The sequence below is a fragment of the Poeciliopsis prolifica genome, unplaced genomic scaffold (genome assembly GCF_027474105.1).
Source record: "Poeciliopsis prolifica strain line A6 unplaced genomic scaffold, Auburn_PproV2 SCAFFOLD044, whole genome shotgun sequence".
NCBI lineage: Eukaryota > Metazoa > Chordata > Actinopteri > Cyprinodontiformes > Poeciliidae > Poeciliopsis > Poeciliopsis prolifica.
Window position 1 is genome coordinate 3,659,307 of NW_026562419.1, and position 15,183 is coordinate 3,674,489.

General features: G+C 44.4%; 1 protein-coding gene across 1 annotated transcript in view; it reads right to left on the reverse strand.

The window, feature by feature from the left end:
• The window catches only part of LOC129376517 (uncharacterized), a 226,746-nt gene that overhangs the window by 162,263 nt on the left and 49,300 nt on the right, over positions 1–15,183 (reverse strand). Inside the window, exon 3 of the mRNA XM_055056124.1 lies at positions 11,569–11,916. Coding sequence (XP_054912099.1) covers positions 11,569–11,916 — 348 coding nt within the window. The remainder of the gene's footprint in view (positions 1–11,568; positions 11,917–15,183) is intronic.

Below are 15,183 nucleotides of genomic sequence, written 5' to 3' on the forward strand. Positions count from 1 at the left end.
TCTCAGGAGAACGGAGGGACTGGTTTCCTGTTGCTTTGACAACAATCTGAATAATAATATCTTGATCATCTGTTCAGTTTTTAAAGACAAGAGCTTTATCTCCACTGAAAAATGTGATCATTTATTATGTTTAGATTGATAAATTAATATATTTGTATCAAATACAGATGAGAGGATATCAGAGAAGTTTAACTGAATAAATCATGTTTTCTGTTTTTGCCTCTAAAGATGATTTGATCAGATTTATTTACAGAATCTCCACAAGATCCTCCACCGGATCAGAACCGGAGATCTGCTCTGACCGGATCACCTGGAGGCGGAATGAGTCCAGACTTCATTTTTCTCTGGTCCTCAAACCTCCTGCATGTTTTCAGTTCAGCAAAACCCTGATAATCAGCCACCAATTAAAACTTTGTGTGCTGAATTATGGAAACGCCTCAAACCTGGAGAGACTGGAGGACGAACATCTGAAGAGACGCTGGAGATTCAACGGTTAGAATTCGACCAGAAAACAACAACATTGATCCAATGACACATTTTCAGCAGCATTGATTGGCTAAAAGCCTGTGACAGACTGGCGACCTGTCCAGGTGACACCTCCTCCTGGTGACCCCTCCTCTAGGTGACCCCTCCTCCAGGTGACCCCTCCTCTAGGTGACCCCTCCTCCAGGTGACCCCTCCTCCTGGTGACCCCTCCTCCAGGTGACCCCACCTCCAGGTGACCCCTCCTCCAGGTGACCCCTCCTCCAGGTGACCCCACCTCCAGGTGACCCCTCCTCCAGGTGACCCCTCCTCCAGGTGACCCCACCTCCAGGTGACCCCTCCTCCTGGTCACCCCTCCTCCAGGTGACCCCTCCTTCAGGTGACCCCACCTCCATGTGACCCCTCCTCCTGGTCACCCCTCCTCCAGGTGACCCCTCCTCCAGGTGACCCCACCTCCAGGTGACCCCTCCTCCAGGTGACCCCTCCCCAGGTGACCCCTCCTCCAGGTGACCCCTCCTCCTGGTGACCCTCCTCCAGGTGACCCCTCCTCCAGGTGACCCCACCTCCAGGTGACCCCTCCTCCAGGTGACCCCTCCTCCTGGTGACCCCTCCTCCAGGTGACCCCTCCTCCAGGTGACCCCACCTCCAGGTGACCCCTCCTCCAGGTGACCCCTCCTCCTGGTGACCCCTCCTCCAGGTGACCCCTCCTCCAGGTGACCCCTCCTCCAGGTGACCCCTCCTCCAGGTGACCCCTCCTCCTGGTGACCCCTCCTCCAGGTGACCCCACCTCCAGGTGACCCCTCCTCCTGGTGACCCCTCCTCCAGGTGACCCCTCCTCCAGGTGACCCCACCTCCAGGTGACCCCACCTCCAGGTGACCCCTCCTCCAGGTGACCCCTCCTCCAGGTGACCCCTCCTCCTGGTGACCCCACTTCCAGGTGACCCCACTTCCAGGTGACCCCTCTTCCAGGTGACCCCACCTCCAGGTGACCCCACTTCCACGTGACCCCTCCTCCACGTGACCCCTCCTCCTGGTGACCCCACTTCCAGGTGACCCCACTTCCAGGTGACCCCTCTTCCAGGTGACCCCACCTCCAGGTGACCCCACTTCCACGTGACCCCTCCTCCACGTGACCCCTCCTCCAGGTGACCCCACCTCCAGGTGACCCCTCCTCCAGGTGACCCCTCCTCCAGGTGACCCCTCCTCCAGGTGACCCCTCCTCCTGGTGACCCCTCCTCCTGGTGACCCCACTTCCAGGTGACCCCTCTTCCAGGTGACCCCACTTCCAGGTGACCCCTCCTCCTGGTGACCCCACCTCCAGGTGACCCCACTTCCAGGTGACCCCTCCTCCTGGTGACCCCTCCTCCTGGTGACCCCTCCTCCAGGTGATCCCTCCTCCAGGTGACCCCTCTTCCAGGTGACCCCACCTCCAGGTGACCCTCCCCCTGGTGACCCCACCTCCAGGTGACCCCTCCTCCTGGTGACCCCTCCTCCTGGTGACCCCACTTCCAGGTGACCCCTCTTCCAGGTGACCCACCTCCAGGTGACCCCTCCCCCTGGTGACCCCACCTCCAGGTGACCCCACTTCCAGGTGACCCCTCCTCCTGGTGACCCCCCTCCTGGTGACCCCTCCTCCAGGTGACCCCTCCTCCAGGTGACCCCTCTTCCAGGTGACCCCACCTCCAGGTGACCCCTCCTCCTGGTGACCCCACTTCCAGGTGACCCCACTTCCAGGTGACCCCTCCTCCAGGTGACCCCTCCTCCTGGTGACCCCTCCTCCAGGTGACCCCTCCTCCTGGTGACCCCACTTCCAGGTGACCCACTTCCAGGTGACCCCTCTTCCAGGTGACCCCTCTTCCAGGTGACCCCACCTCCAGGTGACCCCACTTCCAGGTGACCCCTCCTCCTGGTGACCCCTCCTCCTGGTGACCCTCCTCCAGGTGACCCCACTTCCAGGTGACCCCTCTTCCAGGTGACCCCACTTCCAGGTGACCCCTCCTCCTGGTGACCCCTCCTCTCGCCCTGAATGCAGCTGTAGAGGCAGCAGCTCCTCCTGACCCCACTGGGGTCAAGGGTGAACAGATGATGGATGGATTATTTGATGATTGATCCACCATCAGTTCTGGACTTCAACCAAAAATCAAACATCAATCAATTATCAGACACTGAAGCTGCTATTTGGTCCTAAATTCTCAAATAATTCCTAAAATATACATAAATAAATATTGTAATAATAACAACGATGATGTGAATATTTGACCAAAACAACATCAGCTTTCATGCTGATGCTTCAATTTATATAAAATGATTTTTATAACAATTTAAATAAGTCAAACTTTATTTTGTTTCTGTTTCTCTTTTCTCTGTCTGTGACCTTTGAACTGTTCAATGTTTAATAAAGCATGAAGTGCTAAATATGAAAGTATTTAGCATTTAGATGAAACCATTTTAAATATGAAAGGCCATTTATTGACTCGTTCATGGACAGATTGCAATAATTATAACTGATAATTATATTGTTTGTTTCTGTTTTCCCAGTAGAATCATCGCCTTTAATTACGTTCAAGAACAATTTAGCTTCCACTGTTAATCTGTACTCTAGCGCCACCTGCTGGTCTGAGCCTTGCTGTGGTCATTTCTGGAAACTGAAGGTCATTTCTGTCCAGCAGGTGGCGCCTCTGTCCCAGTGAATCTACTGTGATTAAGAAGTGCTACAGTATTTATTCTAATTAAATGCTAATAAAGGTAGAGTCTTAACATATGAGTTACAGAAAAAACATTAGTTTTTCCTCAATTCATATGTTATAAATTGATAAATTAGTTTGAATGAATAAACTGAACCATAAATATCTGGCAGGATTCTCTGAAACAGCCCAACATCTAATAATACATATTATGTTAAAACAAGTATTTATGAAAAATAAATATTATTTTTTTGGAGGTAGTTTTAATTTCTTTGCCTTTTTAATAAATTAGGAAAAATCCTTTCAAAGTATTTTATTTATAAAATCTCACTGCTGGTAAATGATAAGCAGCAAAATGAATATTTTCAATGTGTATTAAATATGTTATGGATCTCAGCAGAATATGTTGTTCAGAAAAAACAAAAAACTTCATTTTTCATTTATGATGAGGCATCGTCATAAATTATTCCTTCATTTTTCTCTGGTAAAACAGAGTTAAAGCAGAAACACCTTCTGGAGAAAACCAGCCAATCAGAGGAAGAGAATCAGTTTGAACCTGTTCAGGTGTTAGTGGTGGATTTTGTTCATTCCTCATATTTTAACCATCTGCAGGCGGCGGTTTTGTTGCTGACGTTTAGTTTAGTAGAAGTGAAGGAAGAAGTTTATAGTTTATTTACTGGAATAGTTTCTGGCAAAACGTTTCATTTAATGGAAGCAGCCAGTCTGACCTGCTGTCGTTCTGATGACTGACAGTCTGACGTCACTCACTGAGAGCAGAAACACTGAGAGCAGAAACACTGAGAGCAGAAACACTGAGAGCAGAGACAAGCTGAATGTTTCCATCACAGAGAAATATTTATTCTGTTTTCAGAACAACATCAGGACCAGTCTGTGTCTCTATGCTGGATTTAACAGATAATAATCCATGGAAAAATGACTGAAGTCATATAAAACTTGGATCTAAACTTATGAAAGCATAATGAGTCTCAACTAGGGAACATGGAATCAACATGTTAAACCTACTAAACATTAGAGATGATCAGATTAAATCTGGGATGAAACTGATTTGTTCCATATCTGCATTTTCTAACTGATTGAACTCATGATAATAAACAAAACTCTGATTTTATCTGATGAACCTCGAAGCTGCAGGCGACCAGAATGGAGGATTTTCCTGTTTCTGCAGAAAGAGATCAGATGAAGTTTAGCAACAGACAATGACTCAGCTTCTTAAATATGTTCTTTATAATAAAATATTGAAATAAAAAAGGAAGAACTGTTAGAAACTCACACATTCACACACTGCCAGATGAGGAAGAGGAGCCTCAGCCCAGTTTCCTTCCTCCATCTTGAACTTTGAACTGATTCTGACTCAAACCGCTCTGACTGGATCAGTCAGTCAGTGACTCGCCTCTCTGTGGTGGAGAGATTCTGACTGAATGAACCACAGAGCAGGAAATACTGAATCCATTTCACACAAACTTACAACGTTTGACACAAAAACAACAACTTTAGTTTGTCTTTGCACATTTAGAAATATAAATATGCTTTTAAAGAAACCCACTTTTCTTTCCTGTAAATATTTATAATGCTGTTTTTACAGGATGATGATGTTTAATTAGTGTAAATATTCATGTCAGTTCAAAGTTTAGCAGAAACTGGAGGGAAGAAACTGAATCTGCAGCTAAATAATAATATCCAGTAAAAATAAAAACCAGCAACAGAAATAAGATCCTTGGTTCAACACAGATACAGAAAATATTCTCAATGTAAGTCGATGTGTTTATGTATTTAGTGATATTCTGAAACTTTGGTTTTAAAATTGGTTTAGTGGACAATCAGTGAATATCTGCAGTTTTTATAATAAACAATAATTCAAGATTTTGATCCATAAAAACTGATTCTGGTATTTAATTTTCTGACTGGATTTGTTTGCTGACCTGGAATTGATCAATTAATCAATAATGAAAACCTATAGAAAACCTCAAATCAAACCTGTTTCAGTAAATATGAATCAGTTTGTGATTAAAAACTTTAATGAATAAATAAAAGAAACTAGACCAGAAATCAACCAGAACTCAAATTTTAGAGCTGATTAGATCCAGATCCATCAAACAAATAGGATAAATATAGTTTATTATTCTCAACCCAATTAAATATTTTCACATTAATAAAGACAATTTGATGGAAATCAGGGAAGATTTTACAGAAAAATCAGTTTGTTGCATAAATAATGACCAAGATGAGTCACAGTTTGGTTTTATTCCGATTGTGTGTGAAAGAAAAGATCAGCTTTAAACCCACTGGATCAATCAAATCTTATTAAAGTTTTATGAAAGGGTGAAACTTTCAGGTTTAGGTTTTACTCTGCAGTTTGGAAGATAATTGCTTTAAGGACCTGATTCACAAGAAATGGTCAGTAAAACATGATCAAAACACAAGAACATAAAAAGTTCATTCAATCAGAGTATTTGTGATTCCTCTGAACTTTTTATTATTTTTTACCAACTTTGAGATTTTAGCAGGCAGTTAGCAAAACCAGGCAGAAAAAATAAAGGACAACATAAAAGAAAAGTTTACCTGAAAACACAATTAAACAAAAACACATTCAGTCAACAACAACATAATCCCTGAAGAGCCATAAATTCCAGATTAATAAATCATGATGCATCATGAGGTCAGAGCTGGAAAAGGAGAGAAACCTTGTCCAGGTCAGTTTGTGTTTGAACTGATGATGATGATGATCAGGAAGTTCAGACTGGGTCAAACTGTTGCCTTATTCTGCTACAAATATCAGCACTAAAATAAAGAGTTTGTGTAAAATGGATTTTATATGAAGTACTGGAGGCAGGGCGGGGCCCATCCAGGTGTTCACAGCTGAAGGGTTGCCATGGAGATCAAAGGATTCCTCAAACATGCATGAAAGAATCAAGGCAAAAACCTAACATGATGGAAATATCAAAAAAGTACAGTTTTTATAACACTGTCCCCTTAAGAGCATGATCTACATTATGATGTCACCAGGTGACCTTTGACCCCATCCAATCACTGAATAAATGTTTTGAACAGATAAATGTGTGGATGTGACAAAACTTTCTCCAGCTGAACAGAAACAAAACTGAAGTCATTATTTTTGGACCTAAAGAGGAACGATCTAGAGTTATAGATCTAGAGCTATAGATCTAGAGTTATAGATCTAGAGCTATAGATCTAGAGCTATAGATCTAGAGCTATAGATCTAGAGTTATAGATCTAGAGCTACAGATATAGAGTTATAGATCTAGAGCTACAGATATAGAGTTATAGATCTAGAGCTATAGATCTAGAGCTATAGATATAGAGTTATAGATCTAGAGTTATAGATCTAGAGCTACAGATATAGAGTTATAGATCTAGAGTTATAGATCTAGAGTTATAGATCTAGAGCTACAGATATAGAGTTATAGATCTAGAGTTTTATCTAAGATCAAGTTAGAGTTATAGAGTATAGATCTAGAGTTATAGATCTAGAGCTACAGATATAGAGTTATAGATCTAGAGCTACAGATATAGAGTTATAGATCTAGAGCTATAGATCTAGAGTTATAGATCTAGAGCTACAGATATAGAGTTATAGATCTAGAGTTATAGATCTAGAGCTACAGATATAGAGTTATAGATCTAGAGTTATAGATCTAGAGCTACAGATATAGAGTTATAGATCTAGAGCTACAGATATAGAGTTATAGATCTAGAGCTACAGATATAGAGTTATAGATCTAGAGTTATAGATCTAGAGTTATAGATCTAGAGTTATAGATCTAGAGTTATAGATCTAGAGTCAATCCACAGCTTCAGTTATTACAACTAAAAACTAGCGATCAGCCTGAAACCTGGGAGTAGTGATGACCTCTGACCTCTGACCTGAACCTTGCGAGCCACATAAAGACGGTTACAAAGTCGGCCTTCTATCACTAATGTCTCAGCCAGATCTAGAGAAACTCATCCATGCGTTTATCTTTAGTCGCATTGATTATTGTAACAGCGTCTTCACAGGCCTGTCCAACAAATCAATCAAACAGCTGCAGCTGATCCAGAACCAGCTGATCCAGAAGCTGCTGATCCAGAAGCTGCTGATCCAGAACCAGCTGATCCAGAACCTGCAGCTGATCCAGAAGCTGCTGATCCAGAACCAGCTGATCCAGAAGCTGCTGATCCAGAAGCTGCTGATCCAGAACCTGCAGCTGATCCAGAACCTGCAGCTGATCCAGAAGCTGCTGATCCAGAACCAGCTGATCCAGAAGCTGCTGATCCAGAAGCTGCTGATCCAGAAGCTGCTGATCCAGAAGCTGCTGATCCAGAACCTGCAGCTGATCCAGAACCTGCAGCTGATCCAGAAGCTGCTGATCCAGAACCAGCTGATCCAGAAGCTGCTGATCCAGAAGCTGCTGATCCAGAAGCTGCTGATCCAGAACCTGCAACTGATCCAGAACCTGCTGATCCAGAAGCTGCTGATCCAGAAGCTGCTGATCCAGAACCTGCAGCTGATCCAGAACCTGCAGCTGATCCAGAAGCTGCTGATCCAGAACCAGCTGATCCAGAAGCTGCTGATCCAGAAGCTGCTGATCCAGAACCTGCAGCTGATCCAGAACCTGCAGCTGATCCAGAACCAGCTGATCCAGAACCAGCTGATCCAGAAGCTGCTGATCCAGAAGCTGCTGATCCAGAAGCTGCTGCTCCAGAAGCTGCTGATCCAGAACCAGCTGATCCAGAACCAGCTGATCCAGAAGCTGTTGATCCAGAACCAGCTGATCCAGAAGCTGCTGATCCAGAAGCTGCTGCTCCTGTTCTCACTAGAACCAGGAAGATAGAGACATAACAGCAGTTTTAAAGTCCCTCCACTGGCTCCCTGTAGCTCAAAGAATAGACTTTAAAATACTGTTGTTAGTTTATAAATCACTGAACGGTTTAGCACCACAATACATCAAAGATCTGCTGTTGTTGTATCAACCTTCCAGACTCTCAGGTTCTGGTTCTGGTTCTGATCTGCATCCAGAACCAGAACCAAGAGAGGAGAAGCAGCTTTCAGCATCTATGCACCAAACATCTGGAACAAACTTCCAGAAAACTGTAAAACAGCAGAAACCCTGACTTCCTTTAAATCTCAAGTAAAAACCAGCTGATTAGAGTTTGATTGGAAACGTAATCAATTACAAATGTAATGATGGACTTTATGTATTGTTTATTATATGACTTTGTGTTTATGATGTAAAGCACTTTGAAATGTCTTGCTGCTGAAATGAGCTATACTAATAAAATGTGATTTGATTTTGATTTGATCTCTGAGGCCGCTGACCCTTGACCCCTGACCCGACTGCTGATGAAAGGAAGACAATGAATGGATGATAAATCATGAAGTTAAAAACAACTTTACATAAAGTCCCAAAGCACCAAGATAGAAAACTCAGCTGATAAATACAAAACCCTGAAAATTAATATTTGATATTATTGGAGAAACTCTCAAATATATGGATAAACATAACAAACCACAGAGACGAGTTCTTACTGCCAGCCACGACGGGTCAGGAGATTTATTAACACATCTACTACGGATGCATCATATAAAACATTGTTTCTCAAATCCCCAAAATCTCCAAAAATCTCAACCGTTCTTTGTGTCCAAGCTTTTTATATCTTTCCTTGATGTCAAGGGTTTGAGAGAAGTTTTGACCAATCCAAATATCTATGTTGGTTTGCATCAAGATTCTTGGCTGCCCACTGACTGAGTGTGTATTGGAGTTTCCCTCGTGACGCTAATGACCTCTTGACCTGAACATCTGCTCCACACCAGAACTGCAAAACAAGTCAAGTAATAATAATTGTTCTTATCTGTCCTAACAGTTTCACTTTCCAACCCGAGTCTTGATCCAACTTTTGTGCTTTTCCAGGTCAAATCGACCTTCCTGGCACCAGAAATCTTTTCTGCAAAAACAACTCCTTAAAAAGTATTTCCACGCTAAAAATATAAACGGAAAATAAAAACCACTGAATAAAGTAACAGACAGAAAAACCAAATTCATGGAAAAATTACTTAACCTTTGACCTGTTGGTGATAAATACAGGACTGTAACAATGTGATTCTTCATTTGGATCCAGTAAAGGTTAATAAACTTATTAATGAGCAGAAACACATCAACGTCTACAGCAGAAAATATTTACAGGGATCCAAATTCTGGACTGGAAATAAAAAGTTCAGAGATTTTTTCAGTTTGTATTTGAACTGAAGATGGACCCGGTGCTGGACCCGGTGTCCTCTGGTTGTACCTGGCCTGACCCTGATGAAGAGACAGAGTTAGAGAGACGGACAGAAGGACGAGAGACAATCAGAGGCAGATGGACAAACCTTTGAAGTTTAGCTGAAAGCTTTTAATCCGCAACAATTCTCCATCCATGTAGACGCCACATCGGAACCAAGTGGAGTCAATCTCAGTGGGTCGACTCAGAGTCAGACTGAGGTCTCCAGTCTGCAGAGCGTCTTTATTCATCCTGGTTCTATCTCTGTAGAACTGGGCCTGTTCTCCAGGCTGATCAGAACCCTTCTGATACTCATGGACCGTCCTGTTTCTTCTGTCCAACCACCAGACTGTAACTCTCCCTCCTTTCAGCAGGTCAGAGTTCACTGTGAACGGCAGCGGGACAAACTCCACCCCCTCCTCCACCTCCACCTGCCAGTCTGAGAGAAGCAGAAAGAGGAAGATGAGCAGCAGCAGCAGGAAGGTGGATCTTTCTCCATCTGGTTCTGAAAGTTCTACTGGGTTGAACTGGACTTTCCTTCCAGGTCCAGGTTCTGTGGACCTGGACCGGATGGTACCAGCTGGTTCCGATCCAACACAAATATGTGATCACTGAAGTCTAAAGATATAAAGAAGATCAAATTTAAAACACTGACCTTTGACCTTTAGCTGAACTTGTTTCATCATCAGGACGGTTTTATCTCTGGAGATGCTGCAGGTGAAGACGTCACTGTATGTGGGATCCAGCAGAGTCAGACTGAGGTTTTTATTCTTCAGTGGGTTTTCATCCATCTTGGTTCTGGTTCTGTAGATCTGGTTCTGTTCTCCAGGCTGATCAGAACCGTTCTCATACACATGGACCTTCCAGTTGTCTCCGTCCGTCCACTCCACCTTAACGTCTCCATCCAGACTCTCTGTGATTCTCCAGGGCAGCAGGACAGACTCCACCCCTGATTCCACCTCCACTGGTTCTGGGGCTGAGAGACAACAGAGGACAAGATGAGCTGGACAGACAGCAGCAGCTCTGAGGACATTTCCTCAGACTGGAACCAGTCCAACATGCTGGACTGGTTCCAGTCTGGTTCCAGTCTCCACTGGTGTCTCTGCTGAGTCCAACCAGCAGCAGGTGGACAGAATGTCCTCATGAGGACAGCAGGAAGCTGCAGACTGTCCCCAGCAGCAGCTGGACTCTGGTCCCGTCTGTCCTGGACCTCTTCCTCCTGCTCTGCTTCCTCATCTTCATCACTCATTACACTGACCTTTGACCTTCTAATCAGACAACCATCAGTATTGATCAGAACCAATCAGAACCTTTAAACTACTGACCTTTGACCTTCAGATTAACTTGTTTCATCATCAGCATGTCTCCGTCTCTGTTATAAACTCTGCAGGTGTAGGTCCCTGCGTCTTCATCTCTGGGACGTTTCAGAGTCAGACTGAGGTCTTTAGTCTTCAGCAGGTTTTCATCCATCTTGGTTCTGGTTCTGTAGATCTGGTTCTGTTCTCCAGGCTGATCAGAACCGTTCTGATACACATGGACCTTCCTGTCGTCTTTGTCCTTCCACTCCACCTTAACGTCTCCATCCAGACTCTTTGTGATTCTGCAGGGCAGCAGGACAGACTCCACCCCTGATTCCACCTCCACCTTTGGGACTGAGAGACAACAGAGGACAAGATGAGCTGGACAGACAGCAGCAGCTCTGATGGTCATATGACTCTGTGTCTCCTCTCTGTGTCTCCTGCAAGACTCTGAGGACAGAGACATGAGTTCAGTGTTGCTGCTTTTTTTTTGTGTGTGTTAAATGTCCATCCACTAGGGCAGGGGTGGGCACTCCAGGTCCTCGAGGTTCTCCTTCAACGTTTAGATCATCACTTAATATTCAGGTTAGTTTTTGTGCTGCAGTTCTCATAAAATGATCATTTCATTCTCCTAACATTATGACTTTATTCTCATAAAAAATAAAATCTTAGCTTGGTGGAAAAAAACAGTTTAATATTTAAAAATCTAAAATTGGATGAAATAAATTGATTTATTGCCCAGTCCTAGATCATGATGAATTAGATACTGTTGAAGATGTTTCTCTCTGACATCCAGAACCAGGAAGCTGCTGGTTCTGATCCAGACTCACCTGCAGGACGAGGAGCTACAACCAGGCTGACGGTGCTGATCAGTTTCCTCTCACGGTTTCCTTGTATGACTCGACACTCATATGTTCCACTGTCAGCAATCGTTGTGTTCTGCAGAACCAAAGACGCGTCTCTTTTCTGGATCTGATTAACCAGCAGGTCCATCCGGTCCTTGTAAGACTGAAGCTGGGCAATCGGATCGATCTTCCCATCTTTGTACAGCAGGACAAAATCTGATGCCAGGTCGGTTCTCCTCCACTCTATGACTTGGATCCCCTCCGGATCAGAAGCTTTACATGGCAGAAAGGCGTTCTGTCCAGGTTCAGCTTTGACTGAAGAGTTGTTCTGATCTACAGGAAAGCAACACAGAGCAGAGAGGTCAGAGGTCAAAGTGGACTTTAACTAGACAGTGATCAGTGCAGGTCTGTGTGATGAGAACATCAGATTCATCAATATGAAGATTCATCCAACAGCAGAAACATCAAGATGCTGAAACCTGCATTCAGGACCTGAAAAATTGGTTCAGGGTCAAAGGTCATGGTCAGTCTAAGTCAGTGTTTCTCAGGGCCAGCGCTGCCCTGTACATCATCCAGGTCCCTTCCTGCTTTGCACTGCATATTATTTTATTATCATTACCTCTACTGTTGATGCTTTTATGGTTGTTTCTGTTTTTATCATCAGAAATAATTTCCCAGAGAACAGAAAACCGATGCTGCTTTGACACGACCACAGCATTTTAAAACATGTTTACAAAAATAATCAATAAAACTTGAAGCAGGTTGAGTTTGCATTCAACACTGGAGTTCACTCCAAGCTTTTGGTTGAATGTCGGGAGGATCGTTTCCCAGCCGATCTTTTCCTTAGAGCTCCACCAACAACAGCAACAACAGACAAACACCAACATCATGAGTTTGCTACTAGAGTCCAAACAAAGGTTCTGCTTTGACACTGCTGCTAACATTGCTGCTGCAGCCTTACGACAGAAGCACTATTATGAGGCATGAAACTTATGATGCTGGGGGTTCAGTGTGGGTTTGCATCCCCGCTTTGTCAAGTCGGGTTCTAGATGGACCGGTCCTTTCAACGTTTGAACACAGCTGGATTTTGAGGCGGACATGGGTTTTGACTATGAGGTGTTAGACCAACTTGATCCCAGAGCTAAACCCAACGTTGTTCTCTACAACCGTCTGAAGCTGTTCATGTCGCTGGTACCCAGGTCATCAGGTCATCAGGTCATCAGTGACAGACGCTGCAACGTGTGCTGCCCCCATAACCGCCCTCTCAGACTCTGGAGACAGACAGGGCGGCTACCACAGTATAGTATAGATTTGAGTAACCTAATGTATAGGGGCTACTCAAATACTACGATACTCAGCTGTATCGTGTTAAGGGGACACCTGACATGGTGCAGGTTAATCACTGCAGAGGTCAAGGTGAGGCAATATTCCAGCTGCAGCTGCAGGCCCACCAGACACTGCAGCTCCACCCCAAGTGAAACTACAAACTGGGTCTGGACGTCCAGGTCGTCCTCCAGGTATAACCTGAAGGGTTTTATTTTCCTCTTCAATGTTAAGCTTTGGTTCCTCTGATGCCCTGTTCAGCATGGTTTTTTGTGATGGAGGAGCCCTGTTAGCAAACATGCACAGTTATAAACTTACCTGTTTCTTTTCCTTTTAGTTTGGATTGAGGCGATTCATCGTGGGTGCACACGCGGTGTTTTCGTTTGACGTTCATTCTAATCGGTTATTTTCAGGTAGATGTTTTTCCGGTTTTCTTTTGGGGGAAGTTGTTTCTGGCTTGGAGCAAACCGGGAGCCAATTATGTGATGTGTAATCATCACAATGTGCTGGTTGTTTTTGTTCTTTTGTTTGGGTGTATTTTGATTATAAATTTATTTATTTTTCCTTCCTTATTATTATTTTGCATATGTCAAGTATTTGAGTTAGAAATAATTGCTTAGTTTTAGTTTAGTTTGGTTTGATGGGACTTCCTCTGGGCGGAGCCTGCAGCTATAAAAGCAGGGCTGTTTCACAGAGGGCAGTCGGCACCTGGACTCTAGAGGAGCCACACTGAAGGTGAGACCCTTGGACTGTGAAGGTACTGCTGTGCTGTTTTTGATTTTAACTCATCTTGGACATTTTTGTAACTATAATGCATTTGCCACTGTTGATTCACTGCACTGATAAAAAAATAAATCTCACTAAAGTAATCCTTGGCCTTGGCCCGCCATTTTTTTGTGGTGGCCCAAGTCATAAAAGAACCCCGTCACATATGGTGTCAGGAGTGGGATTATGACAAGCTGGTGAAGCAAAGATCTGGTCTTCGATCACAATCAAAGATGGAAGAGCAGATGGCTGACAAAGCATGGGAGAGCATGCCGACGTCGGATGGATCAGATGAGGAAGGTGAAACAAAGCCTGGCCCCAGTGGATCAAGTACGTTTGGCAGTGAGTTTTTCACTTTGATGAAGGACTTTATGGCAGGTCAGCAAAAGTGAGAGAAAGGGCTGCTCAAGGAACTGCAGAATCTTAGGATGTCTTTGCAGCAACCACAGCAAGTACCACGCCCTCACCTTCAGCCAGGAGTTGGTGCGGAGCAAAGTGACGACGATGATGATGGTGGTGGTGATGATGGTGATCCAAGCCGGCAACCTCAGCCAGTAAGTTACACCACTGATCCACAAATTCCTCCTTATCAATTAGAAGACCTGGAAAACTATCTGCTGCGGTTTGAGCGCATTGCTAAGACCTGGAGGTGGCCAGAGAGTGAGTGGGCGTGCCGACTCATTCCACTCCTTTCTGGGAAGGCGCTGGAGGCCTATGCTGCCATGGATGAGGAACGTGCTCACTGCTACAAGGACTTGCTTTGTTAGCAAAGTTTGACATCTCACCAGAGACTTACAGACAGAAGTTCAGAGCAACAAGTAGACCTGCTGGTGAAACTCCTACTGAAACTTACCACCGCCTTAGAGGTCTCTACCGACGATGGATCCGTCCAGACCAGCATTCCAAAGAGGACATCGGGGAGCTCATCATCCAGGAACAGCTGCTGAGCGTTCTACCCTCTGATGTAAGGACCTGGGTGAAGGAACATGAACCTAAGGATGGTCTGACTGCTGCAAAGTTGGCTCTTTAGTACATGAATGCACAGCGAGGAGGAGGAGCACGTTGCTCCAATCCAGTACCACGCCCTGTTCAACCGGCTGGACATCAACGGTATGCCAGAGATCCAAGCCAGGAGGTTAAAGGTACCATCAGTCCTCTGAATCCACCGCCTAATGGTAAGACATTAATTTGCTATTATTGCCAGCAGCCGGGCCACAAGGCTTCGGTGTGTCCAATAAAGAAGACAAAGTTTACTGGTTCCTGCTATGCTCCTAGAGCTGAAAATCAGACTGGAGTCAAAAACTTTGAAACTAGAACTCAGAAAACTGTGATTGTGAATGGATTGCAGGTGACTGCATTAATAGACAGTGGTAGTTCCACATCACTCATAAAAGAGAGTCTTGTATCTGTTGGATGTGTGAACTATGAAAAGAAAACTGAGATTTTGTGTGTCATGGAGATTGTCATGTTTATCCAAGAGCAGAAGTGACTGTCATTGTTGATGATCAACCA